General features: G+C 37.7%; 2 protein-coding genes across 3 annotated transcripts in view; one reads left to right on the forward strand and one right to left on the reverse strand.

The window, feature by feature from the left end:
- Positions 1-67: 67 nt before the first annotated feature.
- Positions 68-4,449, reverse strand: badb (BCL2 associated agonist of cell death b). The gene is made up of 4 exons (XM_057337238.1): positions 4,337-4,449; positions 3,302-3,435; positions 1,058-1,263; positions 68-928 (listed from the first exon to the last, which is right to left on the reverse strand). The coding sequence occupies exons 2-4, from the start codon at positions 3,426-3,428 to the stop codon at positions 815-817; spliced, it is 447 nt and encodes a 148-aa protein (XP_057193221.1). The 5' UTR covers positions 3,429-3,435; positions 4,337-4,449; the 3' UTR covers positions 68-814.
- Positions 4,450-5,141: 692 nt separating this feature from the next.
- exoc6b (exocyst complex component 6B) overlaps positions 5,142-21,722 on the forward strand; it is a 96,902-nt gene continuing 80,321 nt past the window's right edge. Inside the window, exon 1 of one of the 2 annotated variants that reach the window (XM_057337183.1) lies at positions 5,142-5,316. In XM_057337183.1, coding sequence (XP_057193166.1) covers positions 5,228-5,316 — 89 coding nt within the window. In that variant the 5' untranslated portion in view covers positions 5,142-5,227. The remainder of the gene's footprint in view (positions 5,317-21,722) is intronic. The other variant, XM_057337194.1, reaches the window with a different exon arrangement.

Genomic DNA, 21,722 nt, shown 5'->3' on the forward strand with positions numbered 1-21,722 from the left:
AGGCTCTAATATTACTAGGTAAAAACATTAAATTACAAAGAAAAAGAATAAAAAACATTCACAAAAAGTTTTGTCATTTTCAAGTAATACCAGTGACGATGATGCTCCTATTCTTGCTTTATTGGATATTAAGACCCCAAAAATATGTAGTTGTGGGTATTTAAATCCATTCTTGTTGTATGGGCTCATGTAGATTTGGTGTCAAGTCATTTTGCTTTGGTAGACCATTGCAAATAATTATCACTCCAATAAAAAACGAAAGGGCCCTCAAAGTGGTCAAAGTCCTTTTACAATATACCCTGTGTGTGCCGTTGTAGATGTTGTCAAGTTCATTGTTGCTGTACAGACAATTGTCTAAAAATATTGGTTAAAATTCAGTTAACACTTTGAATGCAAAAATAAAACATCTTGGACTTTGATGTGCTTTGTTAAAAACTATTTCAGCTTTTTGTTAATCTACCTTTTAAACAAAAGGGCTTTAGCCCTTACAAGTTTTACTATTTATGTCATCTTGATGTAACTGTTTGAAAAAGAAGTGTCAGAAAGTATGTGCTTTGTATATGGTGATATCAGTGTCATACATTTTACGGCATAATCTTCCCAGAGTTTAAGTCAAAGTGGAATCACCATTATGAGTATTCTCTGTGGCACATGCCAGTCAGATCATACTTTTCATTTAGTCAAGGGTCCCACCAGTGCAGTCCATGATAAAGGTTTCCAGTCAATGGAATTGTTCCTTCTCTTCAATGCAGTGCGTCCTTTTCTTGTACAACCAGTTGTTATGTACAGTAGTCCATTATACGTTCACTTTCAATCACTCTGCGGGACGCGACTCAGCATCAGATTCTTTGTGACTCCAAAGGAAAGTCAACCAGCTGGGGGACTGGTGCATCTGACGTGCTGTTCCTGCACTCTTCACTCTCTTCATCTATAAGATTTAGGGGTAAGAAAACACTGGAATTAATGTATTATTTTTCAGGTTATCGGTAACGGTTCGTCAGAATTTTTTTTATGCCCTATCCTTTCCTGTTCTCATTACACTCAGTAGTATTCCTACCCCTTTATCAAGAAGGTTGTCAAACTCATCACTCATTCTTCTCAGCTGCTGGCCGTATTTCTTAGCTGCCCACAGTGCAGGGGGAGCAGAGTGGGTTCGACGCCTAAAAGCTTCACCTCCAAACATTTCACCTTCCTCTCCTGCTCCGGTCTCTAGCAGGTCCTCATCATTCATCGAGAGATTCCTTTGTCTCACCAGTTTTTCCCCTATAATGACATTTGATTATAAGTGACCCTTGACCCAGATCATCAGATTAACCTTTTTAACTAAATGAAAATTAATTGATCATTACAGAATCAGAAGAGGTTTATTGCCAAGTGTGCTTGCACACACAAGGAATTTTCTTTGGTGTTGGAAGCTTCTAGTACAGACATTCAACACAATGACAATACAATATAATATGATTTACAGTCTAAAAGATTCTAAAATATGCATATATAAAATAAAAGACTATTGTACAGAAAATGGGGGATAATAACATATAAGAGACATTGTACAGGGTAGTATACTGTATAGTATAATATACATATTAACAGATTGTACACTTGTGCAAATGGATAATGTTGTAAGTAGAGGTAGTGTTATATACATGTAGAAATAAAATGTACATAAAATAAGGCACTATAGTGCACACTATAGGAGTAGTGAAAGTGGAATATTGCTCTTAAGGAGCAGTTATCTGTTTAGGAGGGAGATTGCCTGGGGGAAGAAGCTGCTTCTGTGTCTGGAAGTCCTGGTGTTTGGTGCTCTAAAGCGCCGGCCAGAGGGCAGCAGATCAAAAAGTTTGTGTGCGGGGTGTGTGGAGTCGATGATGATTTTTCTTGCCCTGTTTTTCCCTCTGGAATCGTACAGGTCCTGAAGTGTGGGCAGAGGAGCACCAATAATCTTCTCAGCACTACGAACTGTCCGTTGTGGTCTTCGTAGGTCTGATTTGGTGGCCGAGCCATACCAAACAGTTATTGAAGTGCACAGAACAGATTCGATGACCTCTGAGTAGAACTGGGTCAGTAGCTCCTGTGGTAGGTTGAACTTCCTCAATTGACGGAGGAAGTATAACCTCTGCTGGGCCTTCTTTACAATGGAGTCTATGTGGGACTCCCACTTCAGGTCCTGTGAGATGGTGGAGCCCAGGAACCTAAATGACTCCACAGTATCCACAGTGCTGTCCAGGATGGTGAGGGGAGGAAGTGATGGAGGGTTCCTTCTGAAATCCACTACCATCTCCACTGTCTTGAATGCATTCAGCTCTAGGTTGTTTTGACTACACCAGGCAGCCAGCTGAGCAACCTCCTTTCTGTAAGCAGATTCATCACCGTCTTGAATAAGGCCAATGACTGTGGTGTCATCTGCAAACTTCAGGAGTTTGACAGAAGGGTCTGTAGAGGTGCATTCGTTTGTGTAGAGTGAAAATAGCAGTGGAGAAAGAACACATCCTTGAGGAGCTCCGGTGCTGTTGGTACATGTGCTGGATTTAAATTTTCCCTAGCTGCTGCCTGTTCGACAGGAAGTTAATAATCCACTGACAGGTAGAGGTTGGCACAGAGAGCTGGGTAAACTTGGGCAGAAGGAGGTCCGGGATTATGGTGTTGAAGGCCGAGCTGAAGTCTACAAACAGGATCCTGACGTAAGTCCCTGGTCTGTATAGGTGTTGTAGGATGTAATGCAGTCCCATGTTTACTGCGTCATCCACAGACCTGTTTGCTCGGTAAGCAAACTGGAGGGGATCAAGAAGTGGTCTGGTGATGTCCTTCAGGTGGGCCAGTACAAGTCTCTCAAATGACTTCATGACCACAGATGATAAAGCAACAGGCCTGTAGTCATTAAGTCCAGAGATTTTGGGTTTCTTCTGTACAGGAATGATGGTGGAGCGTTTGATGCATGAAGGGACTTCACACTGCTCCAAAGATCTGTTAAATATATTAGTGAAGATGGGCGACAGCTGCTCTGCACAGACTTTCAGGCAGGAGGGTGAGACATTATTTATCTGTGTAACTTTTTATTTTGAGATTGGAAATATGGTAGAATGAAACAGGTTTTAATTAGATGACAAATATGACAGTCCTCAACTTTTGTTAGTTTGTTTCAAGCAGTACAAATGTTTTGGTTAATTTATGTAAGCATATCAATTGATATTAATGGTACAGTGGTGTATTTGTGGTGTAGATGTACTGCAGTGCTGCGTATCCAGGATACAGCAGCAATGACGTGTTTTCTGTAACTATCCCACAGGCCCTTGAGACTTACCTTTCAGACGGGCAGAAACAGTAAGGTGCTGCTTTCTTTGCGGTGATTCTTTATGTGTCTGGAGGGAGTCCTCATGGTCTTCTGAAGTCTCTGACTCATTGTCAGAAACAGTGAACATCTGCGCCATGATTAAACTGTAAGTTTAAGTTAACAGGTAAATTAATGACATTTTCATTGAAACGCATACAGTTTGATATTTGTTAGGAAAGGTACTGTACAAACTTTGTTTGATTTATCTCTAGCCAATGACAGTATGATACGAAAATGAGTTGAAGCTATCAGTGCTTTTGACATAAAGTGCTAAAAAAAGAGCTCATTTAGAGATCAACAACTGTAGGATCATATCATGGATCTGAAGGTAATGCAATACTGTATGAGTAATACAAAGAAACAACACAATTTACGTGCAACATCTCACCACACTTGGACTACATACAAAAGAAAAGTGATGTCTTAAACTTTCATTTTGTCTGCTATGAACGTACTACGATACAAACTGGCAAAGCCACATACTCAGAGGTGAATTCAGAGAACGAATCTGTCTGATCTTACACCTTTATATAACGAAAGATGAAAATACATTTAGTTGCGCACATCTGGTGCAATGTCCCACGACGACTTTACATTACAACCGACTGTTCTTCTATTATAAACATAAGTACACACAAAAATACGGTTACGTTAGTTACTAATGATTATATGTGACCCTGGACGACAAAACCAGTCTTACGGATCAATATTTCGAAATTGAGATTTTTACACACATTTGATGATGTTTGTCAAGCTTCTAATGCGTCAAAACATCAGTCCGTCGTTTTAACCACGCGTGTTCAAAGTCGACGTTTATAAAACAGGGATCAACGGGAAATATTTGTTTACAACTTTGAGGCTTCAAGCGACCCCGAACCTTAAACCTTGTTCAAAAGGACAGTCAGTTTCTAATTTGTTTAAACTGTGCCCTACTTTGTAAACTTGCTTCTTCCATGAATTAATTATTGATATGCCAAATACTGAATCTGATATCGAGTTTCTTACCGATTTCTTAAGTGTGTCGGCGCCCTGTGCGCTGTCTTCCGGGTGCTCTGGCGCTAATGTTTGGACTGGTTCTGTTTGGACTTCTGCTGCTCTCCTGACACTCACACGTAATGTATGGTATAGAAGCGCACAAGCTTTTATATAAACTCTCACAGTACAAGACGCTACAACTCATTAATTAAATTCTTTAAACTAAACATAGCACGTGAATGATTCTCAGTTTATAGCACATATAACATTTTTAAATAAATATTTAATTCCAGGAGATAATTCTAGTAGCCTATATAGCCTATCAAATAATTGCGTATCTATCGTTTATTTAGTCACGTTGAGCGTTACTGCACAAAAACATGTTGGACCATTTAGTTTGATTATTTTACACATGAAGCACTAGATGTCACTGTCTTTCATCAAATGGTTTGTAATATTGGGTTGAGAGTAGGCTATGTAGAAGTATTTATCATCAGAAATCTCACAAATTACACTATATTTGATAAACCATATAAACATGTTTCTCATAAAAATGCCATGTAGTAAACATTTTCTTTCTATTTTAATAAACATTTCAAACAATTTTATTAAAACATGTGGAACCATATAAATATATAAACACGTTTCTCATAAAAATGCCCGTAGTAAACATTGTCTTTCTATTTTAATAAACATTTCAAACAATTTTATTAAAACACGTGGAATCTTAAATGTACTTCTTCTTGGTATATCATGTCTAAATGATTAAAGATACTTAAAATGTTATTTTGTTCTCTATATATAAAACTATCCCCGTCATCGATCGCTCAATAGTAATACCGGAAGTAAAAGCTCCAGTGTTTTTCCCCCGTCTCTCTCACAGCGCGTTATATTCTCGAGCGCGTCGCGAGGACATGGAAGATGGCGAGCGCGGAGACAGCGGCAGAGCACGAGCGGATCCTGCGCGAGATTGAGAGCACAGACACTAACTGTATCGGGCCCACACTCCGGTAAGTCAGTAACGGGACAGGAGGGTAAGGGGCTCGGGATGTGTGGTGACATTTTGATTCAAAGGTGCCCTGGGAGGGTGTTCTCCTTGTTTGTTCCTTTAACTTCTCAGTTGCCAGAAATCTTCCATTCAAGTTGTTGTCAGGCTGGTTAAGTAAGCGCTTGGTAGAGCCGGAGAGCAGTTTAGTTATCATTCCTCTCACATGTGTCTCTGCATGATACCCGGAGAGGAGGCGGATATTGGAGTATAATGATGAATAATGCTCTTTATTATCTGAAAACGAACCAAAAGAGACGTGAACACAGTTTGTGTTGGTGCTGTTCATTGTATTTAAGGAAGTAACTCAGGCTTTTAACTTCCCAGACTGTTCGTTTGAGAGAAAGCTTGTTATGTATACTGCTCATGAAACAAGCAAGATTTTACCAAAAGAAACGGCTAAATGTTTTTGAAGATTAACCCTTTAAACCATTTAAGTGAAATCACAGATTTCAGTTAATGGTCTCTGTCAGGATTTGTTAATGTTATGGAAAATATAAGGAAAAACAACATACCAGTAGTATTTTGTTTTAGAAGTTGTGGTTTATTTAGAGCAGTATAATGCATACCTGTTCAATATCAGACTTTCGCTTTGGATGCATGTGTACATCTATGCTAGTTCTGTCCTTTTGAACAGTTACTGAGCAATATGACAACAGCATCTGATTATTGAGTTCGTTATTGGTGTTCTGTAAGTTTCCCAACACCCTGACAATATACAATTAACGTTGAAAGCATTTTTCAACCAAGTGTCAAGTGCTAATTGTTCAGTAAAGCCAATGCCTGTTACTTTTACTTTACTAGTTGTTCAAGTAGGTGCACTGTGCAATGTTAGAGCCAAAATTAGAAGTGTGTGTGCATTTGTGTGTGTGTGTGTGTGTGTGTGTGTGTGTGGTGTGTGGGGTGCACTGATAACAGCTTCTTAGCTTTACACACCCTGTGGTGGGACTTACAGTATATACAGTATTGTGAATACATTCATTCCCTTGGTGATATTTGCAGTTATATTGTTGCAACACAACTTTTATCATTGTGTGTAACTGGTTCTTATTTTTACATCCCTTAGGGGACTGCACAATAGAATAAAGTGTGTGTGTTGTTAGGCATGCACTGAGAAGACTTTAAAGAGGAAGAATGTTCAGAAGGAATGTTTATTTTCAGTATATGCCTTAAGTTAAAGACTATTAGTGATTTACATTTATAAATTCATTTTAGTGGATGCTTTTATCCAAAGCAAGTTACAAATGAGAAAACATTTAAATTTTACCTTATAACATGACAATAAACAGTATACAAATCAAAGTTTACCACAAGTGGGAATAGACTTGAAGTTAGGGAAGACAACAGCACAAAGAGCAGCTTCAAACTTCCCACTAACAACTACAAATGCAGCACAAAGTAAAGACTTCAAAGACACTACAGCTACGAAATTCTTCTCTTCATACACTTTAAAAAGCTTTAAAGGTCCAGTCAGTAATATCTAGTGGCAAGGTTGCGAATTGCAACCAACCTCTCACTCCACCCCTCCCTTTCGAAACACTACGACGGCTGACAGAACGTGGCGAATTATATGCAGGGGGACCAGCGGTGTATGTAGATAGAAATAGCTCATTCTAAGGTAATAAAAACATAACGCTTTATTGTGTAAGTTCTTTATACACCTCTGAAGACATAGCTATGTATATTATATTGCATTTCTATAAATGGATCATCCCAAAAATTACACACTGGACCTTTAAAACTATAGCACAAAACAACATAGGACAAATTAATTTCATAACACGGTGTAAACTAGTTCCAACAGCTATGCATGACAGACCTCTGGCCATAATGGAACCCAGTAAGGTACAATCTTGCTGATAAATGGAATAATCTTCAAGTCTTAATGTCACATTTAAATATTGCTATGTTTTAATGTTGGTCACAGACATTTAAAAACAATCCAAGTTACATTTATTTTTAGAATGTAAGTGGAAGAGTGGAAGTTTGGAAGACTTTTCTGGAGCAATGTCCCTGTGATGTGAAATAACTAATTATATGAATCGGAATCAGAAAGAGCTTTATTGCCAAGTGTGCTTGGACACACAAGGAATTTGTCTTAGTGACAGAAGCTTCCAGTGCATATACAGGTTAAAAAAGTGACAAGGCACAGGTAACAAAACGTAAAAACAAATAAGTGAGTGAAAATACACATTTGACAAAAAAGATAATATTAGACAAAAGGACAATAGGCAGTATATTGTATGTACAGATGTGCTATATACAAATTATACTGTGTTATATACAATATGTTACAGATCACTGGGAAATTGTTAATACAAATCTCTTTCTGTGGAACTATCATCCCAAAATATTATCACAAAAGTCATATTAAACATCAAAGATAACTGTTTCTGTGTCATACTGCATGGCATTAGTGAATAGATGACCTCATATGATATTCCACAGTATTGCGTCTCCATGGAGGGCGCCATTACAGCGAATGACTTCCTGTTGGATGCTCCGCACTTCCGTTTAGTATTTGTTACTATGTTAGAGAACATTACTGATAATGGTTAATAATGAAGTACCTCGAATAATTTTTGCGATTTAAGGCTGTCAAGACAGCCACAGAAAGCTCAGAAAACTTTGCGAACGAGTGTTACCTTGTGACACAACAAGAGCTGAATGTAAATAAATAACATTTAAAGACAGCCGTGTCATAGCTCTAACTACTGCATTCTGCACCTCTCAAAAACACCTCAACATATTGTTTACTTTGTTATTTACTTTATTTTTATTGCATAGTACATCACTATTAACGCATGAAGTACAAACCCGATTCCAAAAAAGTTGGGACACTGTACAAATTGTGAATAAAAACAGAATGCAATGATGTGGAAGTTTCAAATTTCAATATTTTATTCAGAATACAACATAGATGACATATCAAATGTTTAAACTGAGAGAATGTATCATTTTAAGGGAAAAATAAGTTGATTTTAAATTTCATGGCATCAACACATCTCAAAAAAGTTGGGACAAGGCCATGTTTACCACTGTGTGGCATCTCCTCTTCTTTTTATAACAGTCTGCAAACGTCTGGGGACTGAGGAGACAAGTTGCTCAAGTTTAGGAATAGGAATGTTGTCCCATTCTTGTCTAATACAGGCTTCTAGTTGCTCGACTGTCTTAGGTCTTCTTTGTCCCATCTTCCTCTTTATGATGCGCCAAATGTTTTCTATGGGTGAAAGATCTGGACTGCAGGCTGGCCATTTCAGTACCCGGATCCTTCTTCTACGCAGCCATGATGTTGTAATTGATGCAGTATGTGGTCTGGCATTGTCATGTTGGAAAATGCAAGGTCTTCCCTGAAAGAGACGACGTCTGGATGGGAGCATATGTTGTTCTAGAACTTGGATATACCTTTCAGCATTGATGGTGCCTTTCCAGATGTGTAAGCTGCCCATGCCACACGCACTCATGCAACCCCATACCATCAGAGATGCAGGCTTCTGAACGGAGCGCTGATAACAACTTGGGTTGTCCTTGTCCTCTTTAGTCCGGATGACATGGCGTCCCAGTTTTCCAAAAAGAACTTCAAATTTTGATTCGTCTGACCACAGAACAGTTTTCCACTTTGCCACAGTCCATTTTAAATTAGCCTTGGCCCAGAGAAAACGCCTGCGCTTCTGGATCATGTTTAGATATGGCTTCTTTTTTGACCTATAGAGTTTTAGCCGGCAACGGCGAATGGCACGGTGGATTGTGTTCACCGACAATGTTTTCTGGAAGTATTCCTGAGCCCATGTTGTGATTTCCATTACAGTAGCATTCCTGTATGTGATGCAGTGCCGTCTAAGGGCCCGAAGATCACGGGCATCCAGTATGGTTTTCCGGCCTTGACCCTTACGCACAGAGATTGTCCCAGATTCTCTGAATCTTTGGATGATATTATGCACTGTAGATGATGATAACTTCAAACTCTTTGCAATTTTTCTCTGAGAAACTCCTTTCTGATATTGCTCCACTATTTTTCGCCGCAGCATTGGGGGAATTGGTGATCCTCTGCCCATCTTGACTTCTGAGAGACACTGCCACTCTGAGTGGCTCTTTTTATACCCAATCATGTTGCCAATTGACCTAATAAGTTGCAAATTGGTCCTCCAGCTGTTCCTTATATGTACATTTAACTTTTCCGGCCTCTTATTGCTACCTGTCCCAACTTTTTTGGAATGTGTAGCTCTCATGAAATCCAAAATGAGCCAATATTTGGCATGACATTTCAAAATGTCTCACTTTCAACATTTGATATGTTATCTATATTCTATTGTGAATAAAATATAAGTTTATGAGATTCGTAAATTATTGCATTCCTTTTTTATTCACAATTTGTACAGTGTCCCAACTTTTTTGGAATCGGGTTGTATATATCCAGGGTTATATGGCATTATTATAATTTATTATAATACCAAATTAAGTTTATTAATAGATTAAAGGGGTCATATGGCGCGAATATGTGTTTTTCTGTGTCTTTGGTGTGTTATAAGTTGCCCATGCATGTTTTATACACGTAAAATTGCAAAAATGAAAGTGTCGGAACAAAAGATGCATTCTATCTAAAAGCGAATGCTCACCCAGACCTGCCTGAAACGCCTTGTGTAACCACACCCCCACAAATCTACATCAGTTTGTGGTATGATTTGACTGAGACCGCCCAAATGTATACGCAAGTAAGGTGGGCGTACCTGTGAGTACAATTGCTTTGGAACCTGATGGTCCAAATATGGTAAGAGGTGTTACATTTCTGTCACGCTTGCAGTATTCGACCAATCACTAAGCACTGGTTAACTGGCCAATCATAGCACACCTCGCTTTTCAGAGCGATGAGCTTTGTAAAAAATCTGCGCGTTTCAGAGAGGCGGGGCAAAGAGGAGATACAAATATGCATGGTATGTGGAAAATACAGCATTTTTGAACCTTAAATCGTGTATACACATTGCATTACATCTAAAACAAACCATAATATTCGTTTTAGCCCTGTCATATGACCCCTTTATTATTACAGTTGCACTGTGTTCAGACATACATATTCACATCGGATGACAGAGCAAATACAAACTATATAAAATGTATTTTATATATAATGTATGTATTTAAGGGTATGTTTAGCCACATTAGCATTATCGCTACATGACACACCAGTACAGTCACACTGAAGCATCCAGCTATCTCCAATATTGTGTTATTTTATAAAAGAACCCACACAATGTGATCAAGGGTTAATGACTTTTGGAAGTTCATATTGGTTGTGTGGATTAAATGAACTTCATTTTCTATATAGATAAATAAGAGTTTGACAGGTAAGTATGTTAAAAGTTTTAAATGCCTACTTTTGGGCAATAATGCAGTACAAACCGTACAGATTTTTATTTTTTATTAAAAGCGAATCAAATTAACCACATTTTTATAGAATCGGCATGTGAATCTGTTACATTTTCAATATAAGCAAAATATAAGACCGGACCATATTCGTAGCCACGATGTACCATAATAACGTTTCCAGTAACTTTGTGATTCCCATATTCGTTGTGACGAAGTAACATTGGACGTTGTTGGGACATGGTGATTACCTCCTGAAAACATACCTGGAACGTACCATATTCGTCGCAGCGATGTACCAAATAACGTTTCTGGGATGTGATGAGCATGTCCTAACAACCAAACAGTTAAAATCGTTTTTTTATTTAATTTAAACAATTATCATCCCTCACTTGGAGGATTAAATTAATTTGTGATTTATCTGTGCGTTAAAGATTCAATTTTATGCATAATTGGAGTAATTCTCTATTCAAATATGTATAAAGCACAGTATAACGATTATAAAACTCAACACAGCACTGCACATCACAATCAGATATTTTATTTATACTGTAGTACATGACATAAATAATTAAAGACTTCAACACAATACAGAGGATTTAAAGCAGATATTTATTGACAGAGTTGAATAAACATTATGTTTAAACTTAACATTATATTCTTGTCTTACCACATGAGTTTAGCACGTTGTCCGTTTTTAGAAACAGCAATCAAAAGCTTCTTTAGTCACACTCACAAACATCAGGGTCCGTTCATTTAAACACGCCAAATCGATCGAAAATCACTAAAATATGTGTTAACTCACATCTGTAAGGTATAATGTAAAGAAAGAATATTAATAAACCGCTTAAGTAATATCAGGCAGAAATGACTGTTAACGTTTAAATGATGCGAGCGCATCTTTTTGCAGAACAGAGACGTGCACACTAAATAAATAGAAACACAGTTTTAATTGTGGTATCGAATTAAACTCCTGTTTAATAACTGTCAGAAGTCGCATTCGTCTTGACATTATAACTGATTTTACACTGATCATTCATTTTCCACACAATAACATAATAAATAGAAATGACCAGATTCATTAATCAAATGACCAGTGTCCAGGTTATTTGAAGACCAGTACATCACGTCGCTACAACGTTCTCCATGGGATTAATTCACAATGTTATTTGAGGACTCGGCTAGAATGTTTTTGGAACGTAAGCAAAAATTCTAAGAAATGGAACGTTGCCAAGACATCCTCAGAACGTGGTCACGGTGACCAAATGAAGACGAACTGGCGACATCGTCAGAACGTACTGTGTTAGCTGGGTTCAGGACTTAAGCAACTTATGTTGCATACAGATACAGTATAGCCTAATGGATGATGCAACACATTTTCAGACAGTTGGGACTGAGCTCAATAAAATGCAAAACAAGCTAATCAATAACAGTGAATGTTTTAAACGTTGGCCGAGATTGATTTCCTTTTCTGGTTACCGAACACTGTTGTGTTTTTTCCTAATGTCAGTTGATCTGTGCGTCTGTTTGGGCTTGTTTTAAACCCATCTTGGTTTAAAGTCCCTGTGAACCCGGAAGTTGCGATCGTTTTTACTTCCGTATTTTGATTAATTTCCAAGTGAAACTGAATTTCTAATGAGAAAAATAGTGGGCGTGGCTTTTGTCTTTCATTGCGAAATGATTGGATGTATAAAAACAGCTGTTGCATTTTGAAATGGAACTGGCAGCAGACTGACAGTTGAAGGGGAGGAGTTAACGGATGCTCCGCCCAAGCCGTCTAACATGCGTCATCTAAGATGGATAGTCATTACAGGAAGGAAGTGCATTTTCAGATTTTAACTAAAGATTACGTGTGCGCATACATTTTTAAAAGAGAATGACCCACATTGACAAACTATTTACAAAAAAACGCTTCAGTTTTTAATGAAAAATAGGCATTTTATTATTTAATTTCACTGGGACTTTAAGATAAGTTGCATTTGATTGTAGTTTACATTTATTCTGTTGACATATGCAAGTTTAACATTCTCATGCTTCTATTTTGTTACCTATTTTTATTTTTCAGTGTGTGTCATATCTGCCTGTAAATGTGAGTTGCTGTTGGCACAGAAACAGTGTGTGTTTCGTTGATGCATAATGGCATATATTGGTGTCAGTATTTGTACTGTGGCCCGTGGGCTGTATAAGTTATAATGTATCCTTGTTACTTGACTCTAAAGCATATCATAAACATATCGGACTTCATATGCAGGCCTGCATCGTTCTAGCATGAGTTTTGTTCCTCTATGTCTGAAATGATGTGTGTCAGAGAGAGAGAGAAAACTGACAGACTGGGTCTTGGTCTATCTCGATCTTCCTTAGTGAGTCAGTTTCCCCAGACTGTTCTGCCTCGGCTCTCCAGCGTTTCCAGCATGCCTCCCCAAAGAGTTGTAGTTCCGCTCATACTATAATTACTTGGTAACTAATGTCAAATCTTCATCTAAACAGGCGGGTTATGGCTAGTATTATAAATGGCTTTATAATGACTGTGTTCATGCCACTGCAGGCTGTTTTTTAGTGTAGTGAGTGGCTCTTTCCTAATGTGTGTGCACGCAAGGACCTGTGATGACATTCCTATAGCAAAGCCCTTTAGCATAACACACACACAGAAAAGAGAAAATCAATCTCTTGTTGTGTCTCTTGGGCATGACAATTTAAATTCAATTCTAATTGAATTTAAAATCAATTCTAATTTGGAATCGGAATCGGAATCGAAAGGCTAGGAATCGGATTGGAAACAAAAGGAATAGGAATCGGATACTTAATTTGAGATTAAAAGTTTGAATTCCTCTTATCAAGTCCTGTGTGCATATTTTCAGAAAAGTACACGCGCTGCGTGATCTGCTGATATCTCAATAAAAGCCCTTATGAAAATTAAAGGGGTCATACGGCGCGAATACGTGTTTTTCTGTGTCTTTGGTGTGTTATAAGTTGCCCATGCATGTATTAGACATGTAAAATTGCAAAAATTAAAGTGTCGGAACAAAAGATGCATTCTATCTAAAAGGGGTCAAATGACAGGACTAAAACGAATATTATCGTTTGTTTTATATGTAATGCAATGTGTATACACGATTTAAGGTTCAAAAACGCTGTATTTTCCACATACCGTGCATGTTTGTATCTCCTCTTTGCCCCGCCTCTCCGAAACGCGCAGATGTTTTACAAAGCTCATCGCTCTGAAAAGCGAGGTGTGCTATGACTGGCCAGTTCACCAGTGCGTAGTGATTGGTCGAATACTGCAAGCGTGTGAAGGAAATGTAATGCCTCTTACCATATTCAGGACCATCATGTTCCCAAGCAATTGTGCTGATAGGTACGCCAACCTTACTTGCGTATACATTTGTGCGGTCTTAGGCCACGTTTACACGATGAAAAACTGAAAAGTTTTTCCTTTGCGTTTTTGAAAAGTTTCACGTACACATGACAGCGTTATCAAAACTTTCTGCATTTACACGGATCCAGGAAAACGGATAAAACCGCTGTAGTATGCACGCCAGGCCAGTGGATGGCGATGTTGTTGTGTATAGAAGCCGGACGTGCCTTTGCGCATACACATGCACAGTAATAAGCCAAAAGTGCTTTTTAATACCGTGGTCGACGTATATGTGTGTTTAAAGTCTGGCGAATGTAAATAGTGTGTCTCTGCTGGTCTCATTGGTGCAGCAAATCCACATTTTGCTGGGGAAACGTTAATACATAGTCGAACAGCGAGAGCTCACAGTACGGGAAGCCGCCATATTGTTTTGGCTATACTCGCGCGACCGAGCGCGTAATACGCATGCGCGAGACGTCATCAATTTCAGAAAGTTCTGACTTGCAGTTTACATGGAAACGAAAATGGCAGCGTTTTCAAAAAGTTGCACTTTGAGACCCGTTTTCAAAAGTTTACGTTTTCAGTCCCCTAAAACGCCGTTTCCGTGTAAACAGACAGCCAAAACGCATAAATGTTTTCGTGTTTTCACTTGAAAACGGTCTCGTGTAAACGGCCTCTTAGTCAACTCATACCACAGACTGAAGTAGATAATGACTGTGTTCATGCCACTGCAGGCTGTTTTTTAGTGTAGTGAGTGGCTCTTTCCTAATGTGTGTGCACGCCAGCACCTGTGATGACATTCCTATAGCAAAGCCCTTTAGCATAACACACACACAGAAAAGAGAAAATCAAAGAGAAAATGCAGCATTTTTGAACCTTAAATCGTGTATACACATTGCATTACTTCTAAAACAAACCATAATATTTGTTTTAGCTGTGTCGTATGACCCCTTTAACAATATTTTTACTATAGTAAGCATAGTTCAACTATAGTATTTTATTTGCATTAAAAAGCACAGGAACCACAAATTAACCATAGTTTCATTATAGTTAGAACAGTTTAACCATGATGTAGTTCAACTATGGTAATACAAATTGTAATAAATCTGAAAAAAAAACATGGTTCTATGTGTATATATACACAAAACGGTGCTCATAAATATATATATTTTTGAAAACAAGTCAATAAGCAGGCTAAGTGACCATACAGGTTGATATCTAAATGTTTTACTTCAACTGTGGATTCGGAACTGGGAATCGATAAGAATCGAAATCGACAAGCAGATTCGTAATTGGAATCGAAATCGATAAAATTCAAATGATTCCCAACCCTAGCTGCAGAGCTATGTAGCGGTTTTGGATGGCAGTGGCATAGAAGTGCTTAGTTGTAATGTGTCCATTTTCTTACGTATAGAATAAACAGGCTCAACCAATGTAGAGGACAGATTTATGCAATTGCAGAACCTGGCATTACACAAGCAAGAGTGCATTATGATTGTATATTAGCACAGTAAACAAAGAGTGCCGTTATTTAGCTGTAACAGCATGCATGATTGTGAGTGTGATATTGTACAACAGTTCAATTGCCAATGTTATCTTTCTGAGTGTCTCTGAGAGTACAATGTCTAAAGTATCATTGAAACAGTATATATTTTTTATATAGTTTTGTCATCTGTGTGCTTGTTTCTTTAGTACAAAACTTTGCAAGCCGGCTGAACGCTGCATTAATGTCCTTCGGAATTTGTTGCATTTGTTTTTGACTGTGTGTGAGCTCTTGTTGTCTTGGCCCATGTGAAGTGATTAACCCCTTTCCAAAAGGAAGAGAGGACTCCAGCATTGGAAATGCTTTTCTTTTTCTTTCCAATTATGGGAAGAGGAATGTTGGAAATATTTTGAGCTGTCTCCTGCGTCCACCTGAGGAATTTCGAAGAAACACTTCACAACACTTTGGCCAATTATTAGGTAGGAACCTTTCTAAAGGACATGTTATTTAAAGAACTGTTATAATTCAGTAAAAGCCAAAGAATCAGCAACAAAGTGTGACAAATGTGAATTTTATAAGAAATGACTAGTCATGCAAAAATCCCGATTCGATTATTTTAAGGTTTTCTGCATATTTGACTGTTATTGTTAGATGGTTGCAAGTGCGTTCTGAATAATTAATAGGTTGGTGCTTACTTACAAAACAAACAAACAAAAAATGTATAAGTAAAATAAGAAATATTTACAGACCAGAAAATATTTCTTTACTAGCCAACTGGCTGATAATGTTGAATTGTTTCACCAAAGCCAATTCTTAATTGATGGCTGGTGTTAAGGGCTGGTCGCATATGGCACTTCAATAAATTCATTGCACAATCCACCTAAGTATAAAACGCATCAGTCTTTTCTTTTCTCGCTGCACAGTTGAAAACCCTCTACAACTTATGACCTTTACAACAGCGGCAATCACATGCAATTAACCTGCAAACAATACACATACTGATGAAGGAAATCACTCATGGCTGTCCACAGTAGGGGCGCCAATGCTGGGTGTGCAGAAGTCTGGTCTGTGGCCAAAGCTTGAGATTATTGTATGTAGTTTTGCCAAATGCCATTTGGTTTTAAATTCGTAATGTGACAAGTGACACAGCAGTAACAATCACATACAGCAGAACAGAGTTTGTAGTGATGTGTTTTTATCCATACTGTGAGTAAAATGAATCCGTGTGCTACATATGCTGAGAAAGAAGGACCAACTCACCACAAAGGTAATGCCAAGTCCACACCCAGCTGAGTCATTGCAAAAGCACACACATTTATGGTACTACTTGCAGGCCGAATTGAACCGATTTAATGCTGCTTGAAAGATGTTCCCTGAAATTGTTCTGTTGGTGTCTTAACTCTATTTTTGGGTTGGTATTACCAGAGAAGCATTTCAAATTAATTTCCTTCTTTCTCTGCAGGGGTATACTATAGAAGTGTGATAGAGTCTTAAGAACTTCCCCTTTTTCAAACTGAAAACATGTCATCTACATTGGCGAACGAAGACACAATCTTTGCGTCGATTATTCTTGTGTTTAATTTTTGTTTCACTGGCTACAAAAAGTGATCTCTTACTTTAATATTTTTGTGTCATAAGAAAGTTTACTGCTACTTTATCAAGCAGTAGTTTTGGATCAACATTATGGACACCATAGGGGTAGCCTGCCCCATGTTAGATAGACTTTATATAGGCATTTGATATAAATGGGTTCACCTATGACCTATTGTGAGTTTTTAACTTATTTGTACTAAAAGTACTGTTCATTTTAATAGGAATAAAACTGAGAAAAAAAACTTGCAACTTCAACCCTCAATATTTGTTGTAACATTTCTTGCAATGTCATGGGTAAACAAACCTGCTGTCTTATCAGTTGAGATTTGAATTAAGTTTTATATAATGTCTTATATAAATAGCAGCTATGTTTGAATTAGACATTAGGCATCATTCTGTTGCTCAGTGCTTTAATTCTGGCATTGCACTGCTACACAGGCCATCTATCAGTCTTTCTCTATAGTACATATGGGGGTTTTATTCTAGTCTCATAGTCCAGCTGTTACATCTGTACACAACTGCTTCTGTACCCATAGATGAATCTGCAGTTTCTAGGGTGATTGCTGTTACTTATGATATTACTGTTCCCATCTGTCTTTCACTCTCGCTATCTGGCACCTCTGACAACACCTTAGGTGTTTCAGGTGATAGCTGCTTCTATAACTGTGTGCTGCCTTTACCCATCACCATTATGTGTGAACATGAATTTTGCCTGCAATAGGCTTAAATATTTTCTTGACAGTTTTGCTTTTATTACATATTTTATTTTTTGATGCACCTGACTCTGTTTGACTACACATTTCCTTTTTTTATTTTATTCAATAAATATTTTGTATTCTTTCATAATGCTGATCTGCCAATAAGTTTGTTGCTTTTTTAATACATTTGAACATGCTTACAATTATTTTCATTTCATTAGTTTATGATTAGATTTTTTTATTTGTGTCAGGGATATTTCACCCCAAAATCCCATCCTCATGTCATTCCAAACATGTATGACTTTCTTTCTTCTGCAGAACACAAAACAAGGTATTTTGAAGAATGTTGGTAACCAAAAAAACATTGGTCTGCAAGCATTGACTTTCATTGTATGGACAAAACCACAACAACATTTCTCAAAATATCTTCTTTTGTGTTCCATGGGAGAAAGAGAGGTTTTGAATGACATGGGATGAATAAATGATGACAGAATTTTATCCTTTCAAATATGATCCGTGTTCCCTAATGCTGCTGTAGTTGCGCTAGGCTCGGTGTTGTCAGGCCAACTTGTGTTGGAGCTCATTTTGAGGAGTCATAAGGAATGTGGAGTATCTCGCATGCTGAGCTAGTTTCATTTTCACAAAGCTGATAATCTCATGTGAACAATGCTCTCTTACTGGATCCAGCAAAACGGTGTTTGCATTCTGAGAGTGATTAACTAAAAGTCATTTTGTGCTTTTATAAATATGTGCTTGGTTGGTTTGCACAAAATGATAAAGTCTAAAGACATGAAAGGTTATTTAAGTTCATTGACATGAGAACCTGTCTTGAGATTAATGAACTGCAGTGACTGCCAGTTCTTCCCTATGGTAGAGGGCCACAGTAGTGTGATCGAGTTTCAGTATTTAGTCAGGCTAATTTCTTCTTTTAGAGCTTCTAACTTTACAACCTTCAGTTCAGTGCTCGATGGCAGATGAGCATCTAGTGCAGGGTCAATAAAGCTAAATCCAAGAGCCAGACCTTTCCAGCACAGCATTTGCTTGAACTGCTTGTCATTACCTTGACAACTCCTATTAGTAGTTGACTGATAGATAGAATGATAGAAAACTCGGTTTTTAAAAGGTGAGGTAGATACAGCTAACTAGAGAATGGTGAACTACAATTGATGATGTTGGCTAATATGGAATATATAATGTACCCTTATACTAGGGATGCACCGATACCATTTTTTAAAGACCGAGTACAAGTACCGATATTTTATTTCTGGTACTCGCTGATACCGATACCTATAACCGATGCATGTATAATGTACAATAATTCTAATAAACCAGTATCTTACTGGTACATTTTCTTTTTTTCTTTTGTTTTTATGTCTACTTAAATTTAAGTACTATTTTTTAATTAAGTTCTATTTTTTATGATAAGTAGCACAATTTTACTAGCACATTTACTTCAGTTTACTAAAGTAAACAATATACTCTGTGGTCAAATTATAAAAAAATTAAGGGGGGTGGTGTGGTAAAATGTGAGTGTATTACAATTTGTTCAAGTCAAATGGACTTTTATTTTGATGGGACGCCGCAAAGAGCGTTTCTTTAAGTTAACCGGACTTTTATTTTGACGGATCGCCGCAAATGGTGTTTGTTATGTGTTCGTGTCCTTGTGCAGTGAAACGCTGGCGCTGAAAGCTCCACAAGCACAATGCGTTCAGTACACGCAACCGCACCACTCTTTCACACACGGTAACGCAAAACAAGCAGAATACATATTTAAACAGTATCTGAATATTTCGTTAGCTGTTTAGCCCTAATTTCTTGTTGGGAAATGCCTGGATTCCTCGATTCCGTCCGCGTTTTGCACATTGCGGAAATCATAGGGCTCCATGTCACGTGAGGTATCAGCCTTTGGTATCGGTGTGTCAGTACGAGTACGAGTACATGAGCTTGGTATCGGTATCGGTGCATCCCTACCTTATACACTAACTTTTTTGGGTGTTTGTATAGGTATGGTTCACCTAAAAAATAACACTTCTTTTGTAATTTTCTCACCCTCATGTAATTATTTTTTTTCTGCTGAGCACAAAAGAAGATATTACCAAAACATAACCAAACATCATTAACCCCCATTGACTTCCATTATATACAGACATTTCTCAAAATCTCATATACATATCTCATATAAAAGTCATATACAGGTTTTAAATGACATGACTGTAAATAAATGAGTGTTTTCTTTAAAGGGATAGTTAACCAAAAAATAAAAAGTCGTCATTTACTCACCTTGTCATTTCAAACCTGTATGACTTGAAGATATTTTGAAAAATGGTGGCAACCGAACAACGCTGGTATCCATTGACTTGCATTGGTTTTGTGTCCGTACAATAGACCTATTTCACAGCGTGACGTGTACAAACCGGAAGTAGGGTAAACGCTTGTCCGGCCAATGCTCTAGCTCCATTCACTACACAGAACAGTTGCGGAGAACAGAAGTTAGGCATGTAGCGATCCCTTTATGCTGATTTGTCTAACATATATCAGACCTTGATAATAAATAAATCGCTCAAAAAACAATGTTTTTGTAATGTTTGTTTTCCCTATTTTTACATCTCCCAGTAAACCATGAATAAATCGGACAACATATGCTACTTTTGTTTTTGGTAAATAAAATGAATGCCTGTGAGAAAACAAGCTGAATGAATGGCTATGACAGCAGTAGGGCCGGAAAAAGTTTTCCCTTACTTCCGGTCTCTGTCGCCATTTTGTGAAATAGGCAAATAGAAGTAATTGGGTACCGCCATTGTTCGGTTACCAACATTCAAAATAACTTCTTTTGTGTTCTGCAGAAAAAAGAAAGTCATACAGGTTTGAAATGATGAGAGGGTGAGTAAATGATGATAGAATTTTCATTTTTGGGTGATCTATCACTTTAAAATTGGGATGATATACAGTATATCGAGAGTCACACTAATGGGCTAGTTGCACAAGATGGCGCCGGTGAGCTTTTACGACGCCAGAGTCCGCAGACGAATTTTCGGTCGTATAACACTATCGAGTTGTTTTGTCTTAACGAAGTGCTCAGCAATGTAAAGAAGATCTGTCATATCGCTTATATCTTACTTTCTTCTTTTTTATCTAAATAACACCCATATTTGCCTGACAAAAGTCCTCCTAAACTACCCTTCTGACTCTGGTGTCCCAAAAGCTCACCGGCGCCATTTTGTGCAACTAGCGAATTATACCTATCTTGGGTGATTCTGAAATCGCAAAGAGAGCGCCCTTTGGCTTTCGAATATGGTGGCATTTAACCATAATTCATTGAGAAACTGAGCATAAGAATTGCATGATATATCGTCCCAGCCCTATTTTCAAATAATATTTGTGGGCATTATCCATTGACATTAGATGTTTTGATAGACTTTTTAACTGACACAAGGAAGAACTAATCTTTTTAAATTGGCCAAATTGGTTGATCCATAGGCCTACCAGATACATCACTTCAGCTTACTACTAAAGCGTTTATATTCTAAAGACAAGAAATTGTGCCAACTATGCTCATGTTAAAGATATGGTTTATGTTGAGGTTACTTTCTATAGAGCAAAATTGGTTTGATTGTCATTATAATACAGCAAAAGCCATTGTAGCAATACATTTTGATTCTGTAAATGATCTGTGAATGATCAGTGAAATTATACATGTCCTGTTATTATTGACAATGTTGTGTACTTTTTCCTCACATTGTTGTCAGATTGTATCTGTTGAATTACGTAGCATCAGTAGGTGTGCTATTATATCATATAGGCTAAAAACGTGTGCTATTGTTGATCTGAGGCTCTGATGTGTATGTGTGTTTTCTAAGTTTAGATCCTATTTCCGATCCATT

The sequence above is a fragment of the Triplophysa rosa genome, linkage group LG1, assembly GCF_024868665.1.
Source record: "Triplophysa rosa linkage group LG1, Trosa_1v2, whole genome shotgun sequence".
NCBI lineage: Eukaryota > Metazoa > Chordata > Actinopteri > Cypriniformes > Nemacheilidae > Triplophysa > Triplophysa rosa.